Below are 26,187 nucleotides of genomic sequence, written 5' to 3' on the forward strand. Positions count from 1 at the left end.
ACTTGACCCTACTGCCCTCGTGTGGCTATATCGAGATTTTATTATCTGGTGTTTTTTTATGTATTCTGAATTCACTCGGCAATGTGACTGCCCTCGAAGGAACCTAGCCACTTTCACATACTCTTTACTATATCAAAATGATTCAATGAATACATAGTTTAGCTTGCTAAATTTAGCATGTGGTTTAGATTCCAACCGCTTCAGAATTCATTCGAATAAATCTAAATGTTTTGCCTTACGACTGGGAATCAGTGTAAAGGTTTGTTTTGGCTGTTCTTTTTTGTTCTAACTTGAGAAAGAGATAAAAGAGATCCTCTTGCTTTGCCGGATTATGTTAAAGTATGTTCAAGGGTATGTATTTATTGCTAGTTCTCTGAGTTTGGAAAAATAAACTTTGAAGTTTTAAGAGTATCTTATGTACGCTGATAAAAATAAAATAAAAAAATAATAATAGTAATAATATATATTATTACGTATGCTTATACGTCCTCCTGAACTTGGGTGTTTGGGAAGAAAATAAAGACATTGTTCTAAAAGGTTGACTAATGTAAACAAATACAAATTAATTCAAAGTATATTGTAAAGGCAAGGCATTATCTTCAGTGAATTATTTATTCAACAACACAAACGCGAACACAAGACAACAACGCAAATATAGGCCTATATTTGCGAAAATAGAAAAAGAACCGACTTGACTGGGCTGTATAAAGCCTGTCTACAACCTGTGGAAATACGACGTGCTTATGTGAAGTAGCCTATAGTTTCAGCTACAGCACCGTCTCCGCGGTGATTCAAAACAACTGAGACGGTCTTTGGCAGTACCACTGGAGGGGGAGGCGGAAGATTAGGTGGCGACGCAGTGACGTTGCTCTCTGTTCAAATCCCCGCAATCAGCTGCGATACGAGGTGTACATCCTCGCTCTAGCGGAGGTAGGGTGGGAAAGAGGGGGGGAGAGAGGAGCGGTCTGCCTACACTGAAGCATCATGGCACCCATCGGACTGAAGGCGGTGGTCGGAGAAAGTAAGAATATTGCATTATCTTAACCGCGCGATTAAATTTATCAAGAAGTAATAGATTACATTTCACTTTGTCAAGCATCAATGGGCTTGCCGTTGCAGGGGAATATGAATAACATCATGTAGACCTTCATTTTCTTACGCGATTTTGAAATGTTCCGTGTCTTGTGTTTTTATTCTTTCTGGATGCGGATGACTTTATGTAGGCTACCATCGTGTTATTCTGTCGTGACTGGAGGAAAATAGGAAGTAAAAGTATGATAGCTCGGACATTTCTCTCAGGGGTGTCTCTCTAAGACGAGCGTAATATTTTTGTGAGGGGAGGAAAGATAGCGGAAATATATTCGTATGCTGTCTGGAATAGCCTACTGTATGCCATGGCCAGAACTTTGAGCAAGAGGGAGAATATGGAAACGCCTATCTTTTCAACTGCAGAAGAAAATAGCATACCACTTACACGGCGTTGTGTTTACAAGTTACCGCGTAGGCTACCATCCGATTAAAAACAGACATGAACCTAACCGGTCCATTTGAATAGCTTGTCAGTTTGACATATCCATATTTACAATGTTCGGAAATCCTATTATCTTCCCAAAACAAGGGGATGCGATCAACAGACCACATTTGTCTTATTTTCAACGACAGCTGCCCACTAAGATACTATAACGTATAGCCAATTTTTTTTGGAGAACTACTTGTTGGATTGCCCAAAGTAAGGGACAAAAAAGTAATTTTACTCTGAATTTTAGTAGCGCATATGCTTCAATCTGTGTGTTTTTCAAGGAATGAAACCGTGTAAAGGCGAACTCAAATGTGAAAACACGTGCTAATTGAAGCAGCAAAAATAAATAAAGAGAAAATTGTTGGGCGATAATCGTTGGGTCTTATTATAGCGTTGATAGTGTAGGCCTATTTTTAACGCTTACACAATGTTGTTTACAAATGTGTAGTTTCATTTTCAAGAGAATGTTAGCCTATGTTATGCGATGACTGCCTGGGTGAGACCTCAAGCGCTTCGGTTAAATCTACAGACATTAATCTCCTCACCCACCAGCCGGGGATTAAGGGCGTCGTTGTGGCATGGAGGCTACTCTGTGGAAATATTCTGTTGTAATATTGTATCTGAGGCATAGGTTTGTATTGTTCGCATAAGAAATTTTCCCATTTTGTCCATGAGCATTGCATTTTGTATTTCAATTAAATCATGCACATTCTAACCACAGTGATGAAACAAGCAGTATCCACGTAGGCTACGTAGGTCGTAACTGACATTTGGTAGGTACTGGGACCATCTATTTTAAGTAGCTAGACTGATTCAGTAGGCCAAAATAATTTTGGGATTTTAACAAATGAAACCAAATATTTGTCATAGATTACATACATGTTTGCGAGTGGTACTGGGAACTTCAAGAACTGCTTGCGTGTTGAATACATTTCGCACTCAAACCAGGGGTTTACCCTTTAATATCATGACCAGGAGTTGACACAGCATAACTGTTTCCACTGAATTCCGAATACAGACAGTCCCGGATAACTAATGGTTAAAACGGACAATTCTGTTCAAATGTTACAGTTGTCTAAATATCCTCCTGTATTAACTGAGAAAATGTAAAAATGTAAGATATATATGCATACGTCGCTCGGGCAAGAGCGTATGTTAAAATATTATCAATTTGTTTAGCCATTTATGATCTTGAATCGGCCTAATATGTAGATATCCGCTGGGCACATCAGCATTCTTATACAGTCTACCAACAATTGAAAAGGTTCTGCATCCTTAGCTCAGTGACTGTTGACACGAAAGGCTACAGTGTAACCAATTGTTGCTGTTCTTGAGTACCGACGACCGAACTCCCAAAAACATCTGCGCAGTCTATCGCGTATTTCCCAGTGTGCGAAAAGCGGGTACAGTTATACGGATTCCAGGCATCACCGAATAACGCAATATGCCCTTCATTGTTTCCATTGTGATGATAGCGTCTACGTAGGCTGTGCCGTCCGTTGTGTGCTGCAGGATCTGTGCCTGCGTGAGAGTTGAGTTTGGAGCGCCACAGCGACTCGAACGCCCATCTGCATTCAAGCACCGTCAGACGCAGGGATGAGGCGTGCTTGCCGCAGCCGCCCGATCCTACCCCTTCTTACACAACGAAGTGTTTGCCACGCGCTGCCATTTAAGATTAAACGTTTTGCCGTTGGAATTGACAGCGTTATTTTAGCACACCAGTGGTTGAAATGTATCAAGTTTGTACCAAATTATATAAAGCAGCAGGCTATAGTACCCAAACAGTATTGAAGTACAAACGCATCCTTTTTAAAATTGTTGTTCAGTATATGATTGACTATTTACAAGATTAAATGAAAACGAAGCAATTAATTGACTTGGACAAGTTATAAATAGCTTCAGCCTAGCTCTTCCAGCCAACTGCATCATTTGGTGTTGATAGTACCACACCTGTGAGCTATTTGGAGGTATAGAAATGTTGGATAGCTACAAATAGCTGCCCACAGACGTTATCTTGATGCAAGGGTATACCTGACACTCCGTTGCATAGCCACTTTGATATCAGAGAGTACAGAAACAATTGTTTCTCTCTGGTTAGATTTTTCTCTAACAGTTTTTAGTCATACATCTGGCAAAGGCCTTTGTGATAGAAACAACAAATTGCTTGGCTGAAATGCCGTTCTTGTTTGTATTAACATATTTTTTTATAAAACAGGGCCCAACTCGCTTTAACAGTTTGGTGCGCAGTACATTCAAATTATGTGTGTGGAAGAGTGTGGGTTAGCATAGAGGATATTGATCTGCATTGATTAACAGATTGGTCCAATCAATCACATCCAAAGGCAGGGATGGGCTTTTTTGGTTGATGGCACCTTCTTCTACACCACTGAGAGTAAATGTATGTTCCTTTAATTCAATGTATTTTTGTGTTCTGTAAGTTAGCCTGCTTGGGGTTGGGTGCCTGAACAGCTTGACTATCAGTTGCCAATTAAGTTGAAAAGCAGATAAAAAAAACATTGACATGTATTTGTTTGCTAGAAACTGTAATGGTAATTTACATGTTAGTCTTGATGTATATTTTAGACAATAAGTCCTTACTTTTAGGTACTACAGTGTCACCACTGAATTAATATCTGAAACTAATATCTGTTTACAAAACCTCTCCTATAAGTGCTGTATCTCACTGCTGTTTTTCCACCCGACTGGACCCCATGTCTAGCAGAAACAAATCAGATATAAATTATAAGCAGATTACAAAGGCACTGTGTCCTCCTACAAGTGACAGACAGGAAGAGGAGCAGGGAGGGGGTAGGGTAGGGAGGGACATCTTGGACATCATGCCTGCGGCTTGGTCCAAATTGAGTACCGACCACCCTCCCAAAGTCCCCTACTCCAGTCCGTAGTCATACACATAAATCTGCAAATCCACCCTGCCAACCTTATCTCAAGGCAATATGAGAAAGAATATAATGGGCATAGGGGTTTATTGGGCCTTTGGATTTGATTGAGCCAGCAGTGGTTTTTGGCTCGGGCGATGCAGACACACACTGCAGAAAGGGGTGGTATCGCCCTGCAGCATCCTGCAGAGGTGCTGTGCCAGACAGCGGGCACCTCCTTGACCTTGTGACGCCGGAGCCTAAGAGGTGGAATGATCAGCATGACTCACAGATCCCCGCACCCCTCCCAACACCCCGTGGCTGCTCACTAGAACGTTCTGCATCAGAGCCCAAAGTCCATCTGGCCTTGACACCCCTGTGTTCTTATCCTCCTTTTTTACTTTTGCTCTTTGTCTTATCTTTCTCCAGTACATTTGACAGTGACTTTTTTGTTGTTACCTTCTCTTTCTTTGGATATATGGTACATGTAATGGCAAAAATACATTTAAAAAACCCATTGATATTATTTTGCTCTAAATAATTTTGCTAATAAATATATAGCAAACATACAGTAGTTATGAGTCAGACACTGACCCCATCTATTGTTGGACAAATCTAGAAAAACACTTCAGATCTTATGGTTTCTTGCGTGTGTGAAAGACCTGCAGGTGAGACACAAGACCAGGGAAATGGACTAGAAACAGATGTGGAGAAAATATACAGAAAGAGAAGGGATGAATAAAATGAAAAAACAGAAGAAACAGTGAGTGAAAGTGATATGGCTCCCAAACCAGTTTCCTTGTCACAGTTGATAACGTACTGTATATTGTGGTGCCCGTACCAGAATTGCACAAGGCAAGCAATTTCAGGGGTGGGTTTGCGTTTTGTCCCTTGAGTGCAGATGGATTTCTAAACTTCAGCCAGAAATCATCAGATAAGTGAAATAAAAATGATCCAATAGCTGCAGGGTGACATGTCACAGGGCGACACTGGCCGAGTTTGAAACACGATAGAGAAAGGCCAGACAGAATGGTACTGGAGAGCCTTGGGGATATGCTGCCATGCTATTTTGGCATTATGGCACCCCTGGCTGTAAAATTGTCCGTGGCCAATTTTAGAGTTATGGTTTTTGTACCTGTCAGATACTGAAATAGCAGAATTCCCCATTTACTCATCTATTTCACTGACCTGTCATATCCTAGCAACTGTGCTTTTAGGACTGGCTGGATTGATGTTCTAGATCAGTGGTTCCCAATCATGCACCATAGATGGCCAAGAGTGTGCAGGTTTTCTTTTCAACCAATCACCTGCTGTTTTTGCACATTAGTTCCCTCCTCTCTGGTTGAAGGTGTGTTAATTAGTGAAATCAGCAGGAGTATTGATTGGTAGGAATGAAAACTGCATACTCTCGGCCCTCCATGGCACATGATTGGACACCACTGCATCTGGCAACTCTGCACAGGAAGCCTATGCTCTAGCAGGGGAAAGGATAGGGGAAAGGATAGGAGAGAGGGAGCAAAAGATAGACATGAGAGATATGTGAAAGAGGAGGGAGAGGGGGTGAGAGAGAGACATAGATACGGGAGAGAAGTGAGAGGGAGCTTTCTAGAGAAGCCACATGAAGCCCTGCTTCTCCAGGATAAGCTGTGACACAGTATTACTCCTGCCTTTGCTCCTTTCTTTTTTATTTATTATTTGGCCTGTTTTGCATTAAGAGATGAACAGCGGTGGTTACGTAAGGAAACAGCTGGCCAGACTGTAGCTTTGCACAAGCATGCTCACACGCCCTAACCTCGGCTTTTTGGCTGGCCTTGTTCTGTGGCACTGGGGATATGGACTCAGGAGGCCCATGGCCTCTCCTCACTCCTCACCTCTCACAGCCAATATCAATAGAAGAACCACAATATTCACCTCAACTTCTGCATTCTTACTCCTGAACTTGGCTAACAGCCTTAGCCCTGGCTGTTTGTATCCCTCAACAACACATGTTGTCATTACATATACAGCTGGATATTTAATTGAAGAAATTCAGGTCAGGAAGAGCAGTGCTACATCAGGGAAGAAACGTGAAAACTTCAGTGGTAAGCCAAATTCCTTAACCAGCTGTGGCTTGCATTTTGTATTGTATAAACATCTTTTGCATATTTATTTTTACATATTGTACAGTACAATATGAAGTACATTTCACAATTGGATTAAAAATAAAAGCATGACAGTGCGTTTTTAACATTTCCTATTTAGCGACTATTACTGTATCGTAAGAGTTATGGATCTGGGGAATAAGAAATGGAGCTAGTTCTTTTTCTTTTGTACATTAATAATTGAATCCGGTACAGAAGCAGTGGCTGGTTAGAATTTGGGACACAGATGGATGTGCTAGTGAAGGCGTAGAGTATTGATAAAACCAGTCGTTTCTCCTTCAGTTTGCTTTTGCTTACTCACTATGCCTTTGGGCTGTGGGAGGAACCCGGAGCACACAGAGGAAACCCATGCAAGCACAGGGGGGAAGATGCAACCTCCTCGCAGAGAGGATCCAGGGCAGCCGGGACTCAAACCCGGAACCTCCTTCTTGCGAGGCGACAGTGCTAACCGCTGTCCCTCTTTTACACACACACACAGTTCCCCCCCCTGGAGAGAGTGAGCTTCCTGCCCAGGGCCCAACACCACCAGACCCCCCCTCGTCTCATGTTTGTCCTTCTTCTTTCCTCTGTACAGAAGTCTGGCTCTTTACATAACGGCATTGTGCTGCAGCACGAAGGGGTGGGGGCATTCCACCCGTCAAAAGACTATTTACTTCATCCCTGCCGCCATATTGTCTGCGTGACATTTCACCTCCCGTTCCCCTAGTATTGGATGCTGATACTTCCTCTTCTTGCTGTGGGACCCTTTTGACTGCTCATTGGACAACTGGACACGCATGGCCGCTTATTGTGGGCTGTCCCCCGTCTTTGCACTGTCATCAACAGCATAATAAACAGAATCTATGGAGGCTCCAAAGCATCGTTCAGCATTGGCTGCACAGATAACCAATCACTGTGTCAGTTGAATTTGTTTTGATGAAGGCAGTTCTACGAATGTGCGGGATATGAGCAGTTATCCCACAAGAGGGAACTGTGAATATGACTCCAGTACGTACCTAGCTCGTCTTTCAGACAAACAAGTGCCTTCTTACACTGAGACGCTGTTCAAGATCATGGGACTTGGAGGTTGGAGGCAACCTCCACCATGTTGTTAGGGAACGTTAGGGAGGTATCAGTGTCAGCAGTTTAGCTTTCATAGAGCTCCATGATGTAGCCCTCTGTTCTTTCTGCACCAGCTGTCTGGACAAAGAGGCTGGCTCCCACCCACTCATACCCACTCTGACCAGTCCCCACCTCTCAAAGCTGGTCTCTGAGGTGTGCACTCTCACATCCTGTTTTTCAGTTGGAGCCCTGTGTGTCAAACCTGGAACACGCAGGGTGTGTGTGGACATGTGTCTGTCTGCCCGCCCAGGAGGCTGCAGGGTGAGCAGGAGGGCTGTAATTCCCTGGCTTGGATGGCACTGTGCCCCTGCCCCTCAGACGAAGACTGAGACGGGTTCTTATCATTCTCTCCAAAGCTCCTTTCCTGTTTTTGTTGCTGACACTTATGTCATCCGCATTGGAGGTAATCCCAGTTAATCCCATCAAGTAATTGGATCCTCAGTTAACAGTACAGAATAAAAGGCTATTATTAGCATCCTGCTTCTACTGTCTGTTGAGTCTGTTGTTCTTGCAGTCGCTCTGTTTGATATGCATGCAGGTGCCTATTGTAATCACGCACCAGAACCTGTCGGAAAGGAAATCCACAGGACTAAGAAGACTATTGAATGCATTCACTTTAGCTTCTGTTTCAGCATTCTTTAACATGGAAATGAATGAGGAACTGGGATTATTCCCAGGAGGGTTCTTGGGGGGAGTCCTTGCCTGAATAGCACTGGTTGCAAAAAGCCTGTTAGTATGTTAATGGTAGTTAAAAATTAAGAGATCCTGCTCTTCTTACCCTTGGCATTGGTAACATCCGTCCTGTCTAATAGCCTTTAACTACCTGACCCAATTTTTATAATTGATACTATCAGTGTGCATCATGGCATGCAGATATGGAGCCTCATTTATATAAAAATGACGTGGATTTAAACCTAGAAACTGTGGTATGATAGACTGCTGATCTTGTATGCTAGGTGTTAGTGTTGTGCATGTGTTTGTGTGATTGTGCGATACAGTGTGTGAAAGGAGGATCCCGCTTCGTGCCACAGGAATTCCAGTGACATCACTTCCTGTGGCAGGCGGGCAGGCCCAGAAATAGCAGAACCTCCGACATAAGAGGATTTGAGAAGATTATGCCCTGTGATTGTTGTGACGCTTACAATCCTGCTCATAGTTTATACAGATATGCTGGATATTTTTTTCAAATCTCCAGTCATTCCATTTGTTCCTAGCTCTTTAGCTCCTCGGCCCACAGGGAAGTGAGATTTTGTAGGAAGTAAGAAGACTCAGAAGGGTGGACTTATCCTGCAATATAAAAGATTATCTTATCATACATTGTTGTTCTCTCTGTTTTTCTACCTGATATAAATCTGTATAGTTGTCCTGCAATAAAACCCTGCTGAATTGAATTTAAGTGAATTCTTATTCTGCAGGATCAATGTTCTTACAGTGGGTTCCAGAATTATTGGAACCCCAGACTGGCAATACACAAAAAATACCAGAAACAATATGATCACTGGGATAAACTCAAAATGCTTATAATTGCTTTAAAAAAATATACTTCAATTTAAAATAAGCAAATATTTTCTATTTAAGCGAAAAATGAAAAAGATTTTAAAGGTACAATAGGTAATTCCGGACTCCTAACGGTCAAGAGAGGAATTACAGCAACAAATAGGTTCAAACCACAACACTGTTTATCCCTCCCTCTTCTCTGTGAACATGTCATTGGTTGTGGCAATTACAACCTATGAGCTTGAATTATTGTACTTATTATAATTATTGGTTCAGAGTGGCGTTGCAAATTTAAACACAGGCAGAGGGTGTGTCAACATGTCGGTGAGCCTTTTTCATTGATAGGAAGGGATTTACAATAGTCTTGTAACAATGTTTTAACACAAGAATCTTACCTATTGTACCTTTAAGTCTCAGTACAAGCCTAAAACACTTAAGACAGACTATCTATCGGACCATGTGTTTCTTTAAAAACTGCAGTACTACTCCGCATTTCTGATTATACCTCAACACAGAGGCAATTCACTTTGTCTTTTCTCTTTTTAACATTAATTGGTTCAAGGCATTACTGTGTTCAGACAGAATCGGAGCCATTACTTATGTTCACCTGGGAGTCGAATGAGGTGCTCGTCACCATTATGCTGGGATCACCTACATACATACATTAAAAGGGATTCTGTAAAATATGTATTGGCAAAATTGGCACAGCAGCGCAGTGATGGTGTATTTAATGTGAGATAGAGACATATGGCCCTGTTCTCATCACAGTCCTGACTACCCCACCCCACCCCACCCCTGTGCATTATAGGAAGCACTGCCCCCTCTCTCGCTGTATCAGTCACACCAGTGTACAGATGTACAGCTCTCCAGTTTATATTGCTCTGTATTTACGGGATATAATGATTTATTTTACAAAAATATATTTTCAAACCGAAATTGCACTGTAATCTGTTATAACCAAAATCAGATAGTGGAAATAGGTTACAGCAGTGGATGGATGAAGTATGAATGCGCTTTAAAGAGGGAGAATCCATCACTGCTCCCTGCCTCGACTAATTATATCTCCAAAGTGTCTGGAACAGGGCGACACCTCTGTCAACACCTCTGTCTCTCACCGAGATGCACCAGATGTCATCTGCAGAGTCACTGTCACATGTCTCCAGCGTTCTATGTGACCTTGGCATCAATAGGAATAAGAATCCATGTTGGAAAATACACCGATGAGCCATAACATCATAACCACTCACAGATTAAGCAAATAACATTGATTATCACGAAACAACAGCTCATCTGAAGGTCTGAGATATATTTGATGGAAAGTGGACAGTAGGTTCTGGTAGTCGACGTGTTTGGACTCTTGGATTCAAGAGAAATGGGCAGGTGTAAAGACCTGAGTGACTTTGGCAAGGTCGCTTGGTCCAAATGAGTACGATTTTCTTTTATAACATGTGGATGGCCGGGTACGTGTGCTTTGTGCCAGATACCTTGGAGGTCTTGTAGAGTCCATGCCTCGGTGGGTCAGAGCTGTGGCTTGCGGAGGACCAACAGCATATTAGGCAGGTGGTCATAATGTTTTGGCTCATCGGTGTAGAGGAACTGGTGAAACTGACCACAAAAAAAGATAATGCAATGTTTTAGATAACTTCAGCGAATGTGGACTGCTGCATGCATTTACTTTGTTGAAGAGTTTTTACATTTTTTAAACTATTATTATTTGCCTTTCTGACTTGAATTTGTGATTGATGGTTTCTTTAATCTTCGAGGGCTCCTGTATACAGAAATATGCACAGTCATGTGCATATATGTAAAAATATCAGCAACCATGATTCAAATAAAGTGATAATAATGTGTGTTTGAAATCATTTTGATGTGGGCTATTTGCTGTTAGACCTCTCTCTTGCATGTTAAATTCTAATTAAAGTATAATCAGTACAGTATAATTTAATCCAGTCTCCAGCATAGTACAATGAAGCGCCTTGACTGAGTTCCCTTACATTCACAGAAATTATGAATGATGTCATCAAGAAGGTGAAAAAGAAGGGAGAATGGAAGGTATGAAGGCTATCTCAATATTACATCACATCAGTTTCTCTTTAACAGGCACTGTCCTGTAACATGTCAGCTAATTAAGCTGTCTGTACTGTCGATGAATGAAGTGGTCTTTGGCTGTCTGCTGAAAGGCCAAGTAAACACTGCTGCCTGCAGTGAAATTATCAGTGAATGAAGCTCTCTTTGCTGAGCATGTAGGTGAATAAGTCTGTGCACAAATTAAGCCATCTACTGAAGCTTTTCTGCCTGTTTCTCTTTCCCTGTTTAACTTGTTTTCCACTCTTCTCTCTTCTACCCATTGTGCTTCTCTCTTTCACCCTTTTCCATCTACTTCCCCCTCTTTCCTTCTCTCATCTCCTGTCTTTCCTAAATTCTCCTTCTCCTCTTTCTCATCTCGTTTCTTCCCTCTTTCCTTTCAATCTCCCAGGTACTGATAGTGGATCAGCTCAGCATGAGGATGCTTTCGTCTTGCTGCAAGATGACGGACATCATGACAGAGGGCATCACCAGTGAGTACAGCATTAACATTGCTGACCCGACAGCGCGCAGATCAACTTTATTAAACTCCACCTAAGCACCTCTTACCTGCTCTCTGTATTATAGCACCTCTTACCTGCTCTCTATATTGAAGCACATTTAACCTGCTCTCTTGTCTTTCTCTTCTCCAGTTGTTGAAGACATTAACAAGCGGCGTGAGCCACTGCCCAGTCTGGAGGCGATTTATCTCATCACTCCATCGTATGATGTACGATGATCTGTAATGGCCTTCTGCATGCGGTTCTGATTCATCTTCAAATTGGATCTTTGCCTAAAACACGTTGCGTGTGAAAATGAAGAAAATTGCTGAAACACTTGTTTCCCCACATTTCATTTTTGCACATTTTTTACACCTTACGATATCCTTTACTCCAGGAGTGCAGATTCTGCGTCTACTTTCTCAAACATTCTGCACCCTTACTGCAGAATGCACACACACAGACACACACACACGCGTGCACACGTACTGTATGCACGCATACCTGTACGTATACAAACATATGCGTATCCATACACATGCATACAGGCATAAGCAAACAGACACACCTACACACATTACACACATACACATGCCAACACAGAGACATCCTGTCCATATGACTGCCACATCACTTCTTCTACTCACTCACTCCCTCTCTCCCTCTGTCCCTACCTCCACAGTCTGTTCAGGCCCTCATCTCAGACTTCAGAGACCCACAGTCACCACAATACCGCGGGGCCCACGTGTTCTTCACGGACTGTGAGTGACTGTGTTTGCACTTCTGTTTGCACTGTAAACCATTTTACATAAGAGTATTTGCTAAATCCCTGTAATGTGAAGTAATGTGAAAAGTGTGCTGTGTTTCTGCGTGTCCAGTTACCATGTTGAGATGATTTTACCCCTAACACCTCCACAGCATGTCCGGACCCCCTATTCAAGGACTTGGTAAAGTCCCGCGCCTCCAAAACCATCAAGACATTGACTGAGATCAACATCGCCTTCCTGCCCTATGAGTCACAGGTGAGATATGATTTAATTGTATGTTTTAACAATTATACACATTTATTTGTTCAATTTCTTTCCCTTTGCAATAAAATATGTTCTTTAATGCCGTCATTTGCTCTTTATTTTATCGGGTTCTGGTACCGGTACTGTATTGTGCTAGCACTGGCATCAGCAAAATCTACATGATATCCATCCCTAGTTCTGTGAGGAATAGAGAATGAGATAAGACCATGGGGGTTGAGTATGTTCACTGAAGAGATGAATGGGGGGAGGGTAGGTGCATGGCTAACCATGGTCTGCGAGCCTTGCATGTTTCTAACAGAATGGCTGAGAACGGCTTTATCTGGGGTCGTTGGGGGTGGAGGAGCACAAACATGACCCACAATCCTCTACTTCTACTGCCCTCTATAATTAATCCAGGCTGTGACGCTGCTGTGCCTCACCTACTAAATCTTGTAATCTCTTCATGCACGCTATTGGGCGGCCAGGTGTCAACAGACCGGCCTATCCTCCAATGGGAGGCGAGAGTGACTAAGTGGTAGGAGGTAACCTCTATTAACATGTGACCTTGGACAGATGGGCCTGGGTGAGAGATGGAAGGCAGAGAGAGACACAGAGAGAGAGAGGGACAGAGAGGGAGAGAGAGCGAGACAGAGAGAGAGACAGAGAGAATAACTAGGGAAAACATGATGTGGGGTAGGACATTGACAAAATTGAGACACTGTGCTGTTGGGGTTAAGTAAATGACCCAGTAACAAAAGGTTTGTGGGCTCAATTTCCTAGTTAGACACTACTGCTGTGCCCTTTGAGTGCAGTACTCAACCCCAAATATCTCATACTTACAAGAAAAGACTACATAATCTTCCCTGCTGTCATTAAACAGATCAACAAGAGAAAATTCAAAGACATTTGAATGGGTTCGCCTCATGAATTTGTCGAACAGAGCTGGTGTGGATATAGCCACATTGCCAAGCAGTTAATACCGTGAAAGAGGATCATGGCACACTGGCTGGATTATGGACAGCGCGCCACTGTGGCCTCGCTACTTGGCCCTGTCAGCATGTTCCTCTCTCATCACGCTAAACCTCCTCATGCACGCATTTCCTGAAATTGCACTACGTCCCTCTTTGTTGACGGGTAGATAGATATAGCCCATCTATTATCTCCAGTTATTTGTGATAATGCTCTGTATGGTTCAGTAGCTCCATGCGCTCATTTGAACCCTCTCTAATATACATATATAATGGACTATGTTGGTTCACCTATTTGCTAACTGTTGAGGATTTACTGTTTAGCACAAAGCCCTTTTGTGTGATAAATGATCCAACTGTACTGCTATAGTAGTGACTGGATTAATACATTCACTGGGCCAGTGTGTTTGGAGAATTCACCACTGGAGTTTACAGTATACTATGAGCTTGGACCATAGACCTGCTACAGTCCTAGCACTAACACTAACATTCCTGCGTTAGCACATTCGATACCTGTGTATTAATGTTGCATACTTGTGTTTGTATGGACAAATGTGGTGTGTGTTATAATCAATGTCAGCTAATGGAGGATTGCGTGATCCTGCCTTACATTAAGGCCGGGTGATGGGCCAGGCGATGCTATCATGCTAATGCTAATATAATGCTAACGTAAACCCAGATGACCCCATTGTTTATGTCAGCCCAGGTGATGTTGAGGACAGTGCACCTCCCTGTTCACAGGTGTACTCTCTGGACAGTGCAGATGCCTTCCAAAGCTTCTACAGCCCCTACAAGGCCCAGCAGAAGAACCCGGTGATGGAGCGGCTGGCCGAGCAGCTAGCCACGCTGTGTGCCACACTGAAGGAGTACCCTGCTGTGCGATACCGCGGGTGAGGAGGACGGGGGCCCGGAAGGAACGAGGGGAAGGGGCTGGGGCATGGTCAGCGGGCACACACTTCACCGTCTCCAGCTACCATAAACTCACACCCTGCCTATTGGCCTCATTTCCCCAGATTGCAATGGCACACTCTCATGCACCCACCTAATTGTCTGATCATAGCCCCATACCATATCTTTTTGCATCCTGGAAAGAGAGAAGAAAGTAATGTGATCAAATATAGTGATCAAATATAATGTGCTGGAAGTAGTTGGATATTTCCAACTACTCATGTGTTGTATATATTGACATTTACATTTTTACTTGAAATTTAAAAAAATGTAAATGTAAATCTGATTTTAGTAGGGACATTGTTGTGGACGAACAATGAATGGGAGGTCATTGTCACATTCCTGACTGTCTGTCTGTCTGTCTGTCTGTCTGGCCAGTGAGTACAAGGACAATGCGACTTTGGCACAGCTTCTTCAGGATAAACTGGATGCATACAAGGCTGATGATCCCACCATGGGAGAGGTAAAGTGGGAGTTGGGGTTAGGGGAGGGGGAGTGGAGAGAAGCAGAGTGTTCACCTGTTAAAATGAGGAATTCAATGAGACAGGTTAGGGAAAATATGGGGCGGGGAAAGTATTGGTGATTCTTCACTACAGTAAACACTTACAGGGCCGGTTTCACAGACACAGATTAAGCTTACTCCTGGAGATAAATAAGAGTTAAATAAAAGATAAATAAGAGTTTTGTATGGAGAATCTCTATTTAGAATTAAATTAAGGCTTCATCTGTGTCTGCAAAACTAGCCCATAGAGTCGTTAAAGAAGAGCTAATGATAGACTTGGGTGTAAATAATCAGCTTGGTGTCAGGCCATTTGCCATCTTAACATGTAATGGCATTGGTGATGACATTTCGGCTGAATGAGCCCATGAGACATCAGAGGTCAAGAGTCGTACCTTCTTCAGTGCAAGCCAATGGGAGATTGGCTATGCTTGGCAGGATGATAAATAATTGGAACTCAATTAGATTTAGATTGTTATTTGGTCTTTAGCACCTCTCCTGAACTCCTGGTTAACGGTACTGTATTAAAATGTAACCTTTATGTAGCTAACCTGATCAAGAACCACACAGGGGTTCATTTTAATCAAATATTGCTACAAGCTGGAAAACATAAATATACTCATCATTGTTTAATAACTATATATATATATATATATATATATATATATATATACTGTAATGATCATTTTAATACATGCTTGGCATGTTTCTTGTATACAAGAAATTAGAGGACTTGTGAAAGAGGGGGAATTTAATAAATAGACAGCAGATGACTAAGGATGTTAGTGATTTGAACTTGCTGTCTTGAGTTTTTGTTGCTGAATTGTCTAGCTGTCTGTCTTAATGGTAGAATTAACTAAACTTGAGAGATCCCACCAAAGGAAACATGCTGACACTCTCCTTCCTCTACCTCTCCTCCCCTCTTTTCTCTCCCTCCCTTCTTCTCCAGGGTCCAGACAAGGCGCGCTCCCAGCTGATCATCCTGGACCGGGCGTTTGACCCTGTGTCACCCATCCTGCACGAGCTCACCTTCCAGGCCATGGGCTACGACCTGCTGCCCATCGAGAACGACGTCTACAAGTAAACCTCCTGTCTCATGGCCAATGCTGTCATACTTAGCTGCCCTAGAGGAGTGAATTTTACAACTGATATTAAGATATGATTATTGTCAAGAGCAGTGCATTTTACAACTGATAGTAAGATATTAATACCGTACTTTTAGAGGTGTGACTTCAGCATGTATTCTGAGCGGCAGGTCGGCATTGGGGAAGTTCCCATAACATCTTCCTTAATTTTCCTGCCCGACCCCCCATTCCTTGCTGCTCCTTTGCCAGGTACGAGACCAGCGGAATGGGAGACGCCCGGGAGAAGGAGGTGCTGCTGGATGAGGACGATGACCTCTGGATGACCCTGCGGCACAAACACATCGCAGAGGTGTCTCAGTGAGTTTAACTGTTCCCCTGGTAACAAGGACTGACCCTCGTTACTGACACAAACACACTACCATAGTGATATGCTCCACCCTTCACTTTCAATTCACTGCCCCCTGCCACTGTATTGTACACACACACACTGGACAGCTATGCCCAAAATGTTACTGACTAATGTGTGTATACTGCCATTATGTAGCTAACATTTACTGACCAGATTTCCTTTTCTCCCCCACTTCCATACACACACACACACACACACACACACACATCTAAATACACAGGGCAGTGACACGCTCCCTGAAGGACTTCTCCGCCAGCAAAAGGATGAACACCGGAGATAAAGTAAGATAATGAACTCTTTAAAGCACCTCAAAGCTTATTTTACATTTATAAGAATGCTAACACGGTGTGAGCAAACTGACGTCTGTGAGAGAAAACTCAAGTCACCATCCGTGTGTCACTGTGTGCCATAGACTACCATGAGAGACCTGTCCCAGATGCTGAAGAAGATGCCTCAGTATCAGAAAGAGCTAAGCAAGGTAAGTACACAGCGCAGTTATAGGGCTGCGAGTTTTAATCCCAGGATTAAATCTCCAGCAAGATACTTAACCTAGCTTCTTCAAACATACAGTACTGTATAAAGGCATGGTCAACTGTAAAATGATGCCATCTCATAATGTCATGATAAGATATGTGTATTTAACTATATCACCTGTAGCTTTAACCACCATGTTTCTGCCTCTTTCTTCCTACCAGTACTCCACCCATCTCCACCTGGCAGAGGACTGCATGAAACACTACCAGGGCACAGTGGACAAGCTGTGCCGTGTCGAGCAGGTAACTACAGCAGAATAGCGTGTGCCCGTATAGAATATCTTTCCGAGGAATTCTGTGCTAAACCACGAGCTGTAATTTGAGCATGACGGACCCACACACTTATTATACACCTTGGCTGTACCAAGCTCATGGATATCAAACAGATTTTCATTAGAAGTTTCCATGCTAAATGAATGTTATGAATGTTCTTAACTGAATGTTCTAATGCTGATGCAACGATAACTACCGGTAATTGAAATAATGGAGCTCTAGAACAAAAATACATTCCAAAAAACCTACTCTTCAAAGGGTTAATTGTATTGTAAAGGAACTGTTCATATTAGGTTAGAAGTGGGTGTCACTCAATTAGCCTAAAGATCCCAGGGTTTAGTCAAACTGGCCTTTTGCCTGCCGTATTGGCCTCTTGTGTGAGCTCCTGTGCTCTGCCACACCCTACCCCAGGACCTTGCCATGGGCACAGATGCAGAGGGCGAGAAGATCAAGGACCCCATGAGGGCCATCGTCCCCATCCTGCTGGACACCAACGTCAGCACCCACGACAAGATCCGCATCATCCTGCTCTACATATTCCTAAAGAACGGTGAGGAAGATCGACTCTCTCGCTCTCTCTCTCTGTCTCTCTCTCTCTCTCTTTCTCTCTCTCTCTCTCTCTCTCTGTCTTTCAGGTATGAAATATATAATGTGTATGTGTGGTAAACATGTGTAAATACATATATTTGTATGTGCCCCAGGGATCACAGAGGAGAACCTGAACAAGCTGATCCAGCATGCACAGATCCCACCTGAGGACAGCGAAATCATCACTAACATGGCTCACCTGGGAATACCCATCATCTCAGACGTGAGTGTGCCGCTACACCTTTACTGTAAAACACTGCATTCATTTTCAATGAAAGCCCACACACCTTAAGTGGCGAAGGTCTGGAATATTTAATGGTACATTTATAGTTGCTTTCTACATCTTTTCCCTATTTCCCATATTCCCATATTTTTCTCTACCCATTATCTCCCTCCCTCTTTTAACCTTGCCTTTTCTTTCCGCCATTCTGTCTTCCTCTCCCCATCTCTATCTCCTTCCCCTCTTTGCTGTCCTTTATTTATATGTCTCTGCAGTCCACTCTGCGCCGTGGTAAGAAACAGGACCGCAAGGAACGTGTCAGTGAGCAGACGTACCAGCTCTCACGATGGACCCCGTTGATCAAGGACATTATGGAGGCAAGTTATGCCCCTCCCCCTCCCCACATGCCCCCCCCCCCCCCGCCTTTGTTGTACCCTGCTTGAACTCTCTCTGACCCCATGTCTGTTCTATAGGATGCAATTGAGGACAAACTGGACACCAAACAGTACCCCTACATCTCAACCCGGTCTTCCGCCTCATTCAGCACCACAGCTGTCAGGTACTGCACAGGCACACACACACACAAAACAGGAACTACATACTTGTTCCAGTAGATGCACTCCCAAACACTCACAAGCTATGTTTGTGATTATGAAATTATTCCTGGCACCAATTTCGCATGCACGATCCCGGACAAGCCCCCGTTTCTTACGCCTGAACCAATAACCTTCCCCTAACACTAGGTCCTTGTTTATAGGGTGGAGGTAAGCCTAACCTAGTATTGGTTAGATTTGTATGTGTCTGTGTATGTCAGTTAGGTTATATCCTAACCAGTCAGAACATACACGCACACAAATGCATATACTGTACCCACATGCATCTTTATGGCAGGCAGGTACACAGACAGAAATACACACACACACACACTCATATCCAAAGGATATGGATCAATAGCCATTAGTGTGGGGGCTCAGCTGACAGAGATCAATTCTTTGATGGGCTCAGGAGAAGTGTAGGGGGAAGGGGACCAGCTGAAGAGACAAAATCATTCAGAAAGGTCCATTTACTCACCCTGAGAGATGGAGTGTGGTTTTGTGTCCTGTTCGTAAAAAGTTAATTAGACAGTTATTCAGAGCGTTAGAAACCTGGCCTCTTGAATGTTTGTTGGTACAGGGTAACACATATTAATACATATTAACTATATAGATCTGAGGCAACTACAGTGCCTGCTGGGAAATTGACGAGAATGATGACACCCACCCAGCACCCGTTGACTAATTAATTAGCTTAGGCTCTCATACTAGGTCACTGGCTTCCCTCAAATTGCAAACTATTGATGGATTTAGCAGCATTGATCACTGGGGACTGGGGAAGATACTAGAAAGACTAGAAATTCCACACCCCCTGTGCTTTGTCTCCTCCCCTCGCAGTGCCCGTTATGGCCACTGGCACAAGAACAAAACCCCTGGGGAGTACCGCACGGGACCCAGAGTCATGGTCTTCATCGTTGGAGGAGTGTCCTTCAGCGAGATGCGCTGTGCCTATGAGGTCACACAGGCCAACGGCAAATGGGAGGCCATCATTGGTGAGTCAGGAGGCAGGGGGTGGGATGAGGCATGGAGAGGAGGGGCAGGCAGTATCTCATTCTCCAAAGCGTATGGTAAAAATGGCCACATATCACTGAGAGACAGATGCATTCATTTTCACTCTGTATGTAAATTTACTTGGCATCAATCACTGTAACTGTAACTTTCCAGAAAAATCTGTCAGATCAATTACTTGATTCACTGTCAGATCAATTCTTTAAAGTATGCATTCTTTTCAGTGCAGAAATTATCTTGAACCATGCTGTATATTGTTTGTATGCTGAAAGAAAGCAACAGAAAACAGGTTATGAGGCATAACATTCTATTATGCTATTATTATTATTATAGTTCAGGCTGCTGATGCAGCAAATTAATTGGGGTTACATGTTCACCTTCTGGCTTTTGGTGAGGTTGGTGAAAGAAGAAACTGAGGGCACACATAGGGCAATGAATCATTTGGGGTGGAGGGGTACAATCCACTGATTGCAGTAATTTTATTAAAATGGAATCGACATGTATGCAGTAAACACGAATACGGTACACAAGCAGACCTAAGGTTAACATGTCTAGATACAGTTGTAGTAGACTACTACTCACAATGTTTAACCCAAGTGATGGTTATTCCAATGGGCAGGATTTAATGTTTAGTCAAATTTTTTTTTTTTTTTTTTATATGGTCCTCCTGTGACTTTTCTTGTTTCTGTCTAATATGTTTCTGCTGTGATTTGATTTGACATGGATTGTGCTCAGTCTATTCCCGTTTAACTATTGTTCTTGAATTTTCAGAGTGCGCTCTACACCCATCTGTAAGCATGTCTTACACATGTGTTTGTGTATCTGTGTGTCATTTTCTTGCCTGGGAACCCATCACTGGTTTTGGGGTTCAGCTACACTAAAGCCCCCATATTTTGCCAGAAAGGGGAGCCCAGTGGGGGAGGGAGAGCGGTCATTATTCATTTTGCAGTGTTTTGGCGTATAGCTGTCAGGACCTATTATTGTCACGGTCTATACCTCTGCACCATGACCACCTCAGTGCAGTGTATCTATGGATTTCTACAATGTATGATCTAATTCAGTCTATCAGCTCTAATTTAGTCCAATGTGTCAATATACACCTTCATTATATAGTGTCATTTAGCCACAGTAACCTAAATCTAGTCAGGAAAAATCTCGTCTAATCTAGTCTCTTATTCACCACATCAGTTGGTTATCTTTCAGGGATATTGCCATAGGTGTGGCAGTGGGAGGGGAACTGGTTGTGTCTTTTGTGTGTGTACGAGGGGCAATGGATGCTGGGACTTGTAGTTTTTAAATGCCCTTTAAGCCAGTGAAGCGTGAAAAAGAAGCGTGGTTTCCACAGGGAAACAAAATGAGTGTGCAGTCACTTTGTTCCTCTGCAGGTTCCACCCACACGCTCACCCCCGTCAAATATCTAAAGGACCTACAGCACACCGACTTCCGGGATCCCAATAGGGAATCCTTTGAGGAAGATCCGGAACCGGCAGAGGACTGAGGGGGCGAGAGAGAGAAAGAGAGAGAGGGAGAGGGAGGAAATAACACTGATAAAGTAAAGGCAGCTGTACAAAGGAGCCCTGTTCTGATACCTGCCCCCCCTCCTCCCATCCTTCAAGGGCTTTCTTTAAGTTCACATCCTTCATGATACCCTGCCCACTCCTTTAAACTGCATCTCAGGGATGGGCCTCAGACATCCTCTCCGCCACTGCTGGTAGCTCAGGGTGAGCAGGACTCCACATAGGCTGGTGTAACGGTGTGATGTCATACAGTGACAGAGTGAGGTGAAACCAGATGTTGGATGGAGCTACAATGAGGGGTACACCACTCGTTTGAGCCAATCAAAAGTACACAGTGGAACACATCCTGAGATAAGGTGGCTGGGCTGATATAATGTGTACATGAAAAAGAAAACCTTCAAATGCACTAGTACAAGGACAATGTTTCAATCTTGTCTGGATCTTCTTTGGCAAGCTTGTTCCTCAGCTTGAGAACTGAGGAGGAGAGATTCAGACAGGATCGAAACGTCTTATTAACTTATGAAAGGTGTGTTTGGAGCAAGCCCCACCATTCTCCCATCACCAGTGTAGTTTGAGCAGTGCACCATTTGCTTACCTTTCACTTCTCACAGTGCAGCGACTGAAATCAGATTTGGAGCCCGTCCCTCACTGAGCTATGGGTGTATCCTGTCCCAGAAGGCTTTGCAGTTGGACTCCTGATCCCATCCCTGTTATTCCTCTGGGTGGATTAAATTAGGGCTCGACACTCCACCCCCCAAGCACCCTTCCTCCTCTGACCTTTAACCCTGCTTATTGGGTTTAAGGAGGTACTCCATTTTGCTTTGTTGAATCCAGCCACCATTTGATTTAATCTGCCCCTGAGATGCATTTGATTGGCTTAATACTCAAATGACGGCTGTTTTGTTTTTATTGGCCCCTGTGTCCCCACCTCCTGTCCCTCTCATGTCTCTCTCCATCCACCAGATTATGACATGGCGTATGCTCCCTAATGGGCGTCTGCAGAGAATTATATCTCAGAGCGCTGGAACAGCGTGCTCTGGTGGCTATGGAGTCAAGTTTGGATGGAAATCCAAAGCGTAATTAACCCTTTAAGGTGAAGGATCATAAATGTGTGATTAGAAGGTTCAGTTAAGAACAATCTAATGTTGATGTATTATGTAATTGAGCAATCGAGATCTAGAACACAATAAAAACAAATCCAAAAAAAACCTACACTTTGAAGGGTTAATGATCCATCTATGAGCGGCCTGGCTCTCTTCAGTCATGACAAAAAGCATGAATTCTCTGCAGACCCTTGGACTGGGTAAATGTTCATTTAATGTATTAATGAATAGGGAAGGAAATCATAATTTGGCATTCTGAGAAGCACCGTAGGTGTGCACTTTAAGGGACAGAGCCTTGCTTAATACAAAGCACTCTGTGAGAGATGCACAGTCTAAGCCTGAGCAGGTGATGCTGTCACTGACCTGGATTAAGATATTCTACGAAGGACCCTCAAAATCTCAATTTACTTCATTATTTCTTTTTCATATAAATAGTCATTCAAAAGTCTTACATCTCAACTGCTCTCAAGAGTAGATCATTCTGCCTCTTTTCTCAAAATGAGGATCATACAGTAATTATATTTCATACAGTATTACTCTAGTAGCTCTCTGTTTTATATTTTTGAAGCTTACATTCTGTCATAAATGTTTGCCCACATTTTTCTTCTTGGTGTCGTAATCTGCCGAAGCTGTATAGCTTTTGTCCAATTTGTTTTGCCTGTTCATTGCATATTTGAAAGGTGAGTGTTCAGACAGTATGCAAGCTGTACCATATGCAGCCACATTCAATCCCTGTATAAAATGGCTGCCACTGTTTTTTTAAAGGAAGGCACCACAGGTGAAAAGGGTGATTCTGGCTGGTTAGGTCAGTTATACAGATATTATGACATTTTTCCAACTGAACTATTATGCCTATATTCATGGACTAATTTGCATAGTGTGTTCTTAAATAATTGTCATAAAATAAAAACTTTTTTGCATGTGTCCACATTCAAAATATAAAATGTTATTTTATTTGTATGAAATAATTTTCTCCCTATTCACCTGTCATACCTCCTTGAAAAAAAACAAGTCATTTATTGTTCTTAATGATGTGTTCTTGTCCACTGACCTACTGTTGCTGAGTGACGTTTCTGTGTTATTTTGGTTTGTGGTCAGCAAAGTTGCACATTTCTGCATTACAAGGAAAATACAACTTCCACACACAAACACACCTACACAAATGCACACACATGCAGGCTATCACATAACTAAATGCACAAATGTTACTAAACGTGAAAAACGGGAAAAATCTGAAACTTGCAGCTTTGTGACGCAACCAAATTCAAAATAAAGGCTAAACATTGTCTGTTAAGGGGAATTCTAAAACTTGGACCTGGCTTTGGTAGCAATCACAGCTATTTGACTTCAACTCCATGATCTCCGTGATTCTGTTGCATACAAAATGTGTCTACATCTCTAGTGAAATTATAAGGTCCAAACAGCAGGCCTTTTTAATTCTACTTCCATTCCTAAAATCTTTCTCCTGCACAATCCCAGGATGACCTTGGATCTAATGAAGCAGAATCTAATTGCATGATGACATCATAAGTCCATGGAGACTTCATTTTTATGTTGTCAATTGAACAGATTGTTACATTGTGCCTAGTTCTTTTTGGCTGACAGTAAGAACAGATCCTCCTGGATCTTGTTTGGCAGCTCTCGGCCAACTTGATACGCCTTGTGGTGTAGCCTTTATTCTTGCAAGCTGGTTAAGCAATCCAAGCAATACTTGTTTTGCTTTTCATTTCCATAATTCAAGTCTATAATGTCTCTCCTTGGAGCAAAATAGCTGAGAACACCAGTGATGGATCAGCACACCTGATACCGGGTAATAAAACTAACAGGCCTCTTTCTGTTTTCCACAGGGTCCACCCACGTCTTTACCCCCACCCGACTTCTCAACGCCCTGAAGGACATGAATAAACCTGAGGAGGAGCCGGAGGACTAAAGACCTGGCCCTCCTCCCGCTTTCTCCCTTCTTCTCCACCGCTCTTCATCCTGGCTTCCCCCGCCTTCCCACCAGTGAACCTCTCTGTCCTCTGTATTAAACATGTACACATATCGCGAGTGAAGAATGTAAAACACCAACTATAAAGCAAAGTTCAAATATAAATTATTGCAGTTTCTTGTTTTGCAACGGATGCACGTAGATGAGTTTTTTTATTTTTTATTATATCATTTAAGAAAGACACTGGAAGTACCAAACGTAAGATTGTATGCTTTATGAAAATCTGCTGCAATGTGTACAATTTAGAGATTTCTTTGGCTTCCTTTGGTTGTTTTAATGGTGTTAATGGTTTTGTTATGTGTTAATAGGATGCATCCAAGGTGACTGAGTGGGAAAAGCTAAAAAGTACACAGAGAGCTGACTGTATGCGCCATTAGGTTTGGACACGTCCATTTTAGGTGGAAAACTCTGGAGACTTTTGCAGCAATTACACATTAGGAGGGGGGAAAAGTATTTGATGGTGCTTCCCACAATGAGGCATATGGAGATCATTTGGATAAGACACTGCCATCCATCTTAGAAAAAAATGTCCTGAACAGGACACATACGTAACCCAAACATTTGAGTTAAAGGGACCAAGACCACATGAATGGAATGTCCAGTTTTCCGACAGGGAAAGATACTGAAAAGCAGTTTACAGAATTTCCGTAGCATGGCTGACGGCGTCCGATCTTGACGTTTTGCGAGCGGTTGGGTTTCACTGCCCAGGCGTCCATTTCAGAAGAGAATTCACGTTTCAGCGTCAGAAAAGGTCGTCCGTTGGCAACTTTATAAAGAATGTTGTACAAAAAAGGCCAGTTTTATGTCAGTATTGTAGTCTGTGAAATTAAGTCTTATCATTGGTTCTTAGTAACATTTAACCCATCTCCCGTGCACTGAAACCCGTGTGTGTATATGCCATGTTTTTGTGACTCGACGTTTCTAGTGGTATTTCTGACTGTGAAAGTAGTTCCCATTTGAACATGCCCATACAAAGTCACTGTGATCGTGATGTCATAGTTGTAGCCATAGTGATTAAATAAGAAAACTATCAAGATGTTATTAGCTTGTTTCTCACCTGGTGTAGCGTAAAAGTCCAGTGGTGAAAAAGGCTGCAGATATTTTGGATTTTTGGTTTCAGTTTAGCAATTCTTTCCTCAAATTTAGCCACACCCTTTTATTGGGCTAAACTGTACATTGCACTGTCATTGTCATGTTTTTTTTTTTTTGTTATCTAGCGATCATTGTCTTGATTTTTATCAAAGTTATTTATCAGTGAAAATAATAATAAACTGAATTGGTCGTAAAACCAGTTTACGTGGTGAGAGTTTTATGTGTGTGTGTGTGTGTGGTGTAAAAGCATGAACCACATACCTGTTGTGGTATTAGCAGGAGCAGGACCTCTGGGTAGTATGCCTTGCCTGCCTAACCAACAAACCATATGCATGTGCATGTAATTATGTCCTGGGTTGCAATGCTTACACAGTTAACAGCCCAGCAATGCTCATCATTTCCTACCACTTAAGTGTACCTACTTACTGTTTGCCCAAAAACTAAATAGTATCTAGCATGGTATCAAGCCTGATCTTGAAAACCCCCAGTGTTTCTGCCTCCACTACATGTCCTGGTAAGCTATTTCACACAGTGACCACTCTGTGTGAAAGATACTTACTAATATATGCAGAATTTCTCCTTTGCCAATTTCTACTGGTGCCCTCTCGTTCTGCTAAGCGAGCTCATGCTGAAGAATCGCCTGTAGCCCGTAG

The 26,187-nt window shown here is 42.8% G+C and overlaps 1 protein-coding gene across 2 annotated transcripts; it reads left to right on the top strand.

Moving 5' to 3' along the window:
• Nucleotides 1–886: 886 nt before the first annotated feature.
• Nucleotides 887–25,733, top strand: stxbp1b (syntaxin binding protein 1b). Of its 2 annotated transcripts, XR_009709987.1 has the most exons (20): nt 887–1,021; nt 11,137–11,186; nt 11,611–11,692; nt 11,852–11,928; nt 12,381–12,459; nt 12,617–12,720; nt 14,418–14,566; nt 15,003–15,087; nt 16,073–16,203; nt 16,458–16,565; nt 16,838–16,898; nt 17,030–17,095; nt 17,313–17,393; nt 17,835–17,973; nt 18,125–18,234; nt 18,507–18,608; nt 18,705–18,790; nt 19,662–19,816; nt 21,218–21,384; nt 24,300–25,733. XR_009709987.1 is itself a non-coding variant. In XM_061259651.1 (19 exons), the coding sequence occupies exons 1-19, from the start codon at nt 985–987 to the stop codon at nt 24,380–24,382; spliced, it is 1,785 nt and encodes a 594-aa protein (XP_061115635.1). In that variant the 5' UTR covers nt 887–984; the 3' UTR covers nt 24,383–25,733. The 2 variants fall into 2 exon arrangements, 1 of the variants encoding a protein (XP_061115635.1); XM_061259651.1 differs by lacking the exon at nt 21,218–21,384.
• The last annotated feature ends 454 nt before the right edge of the window (nt 25,734–26,187 follow it).

Source organism: Conger conger, chromosome 11, assembly GCF_963514075.1.
Source record: "Conger conger chromosome 11, fConCon1.1, whole genome shotgun sequence".
Classification (NCBI taxonomy): Eukaryota; Metazoa; Chordata; class Actinopteri; order Anguilliformes; family Congridae; genus Conger; species Conger conger.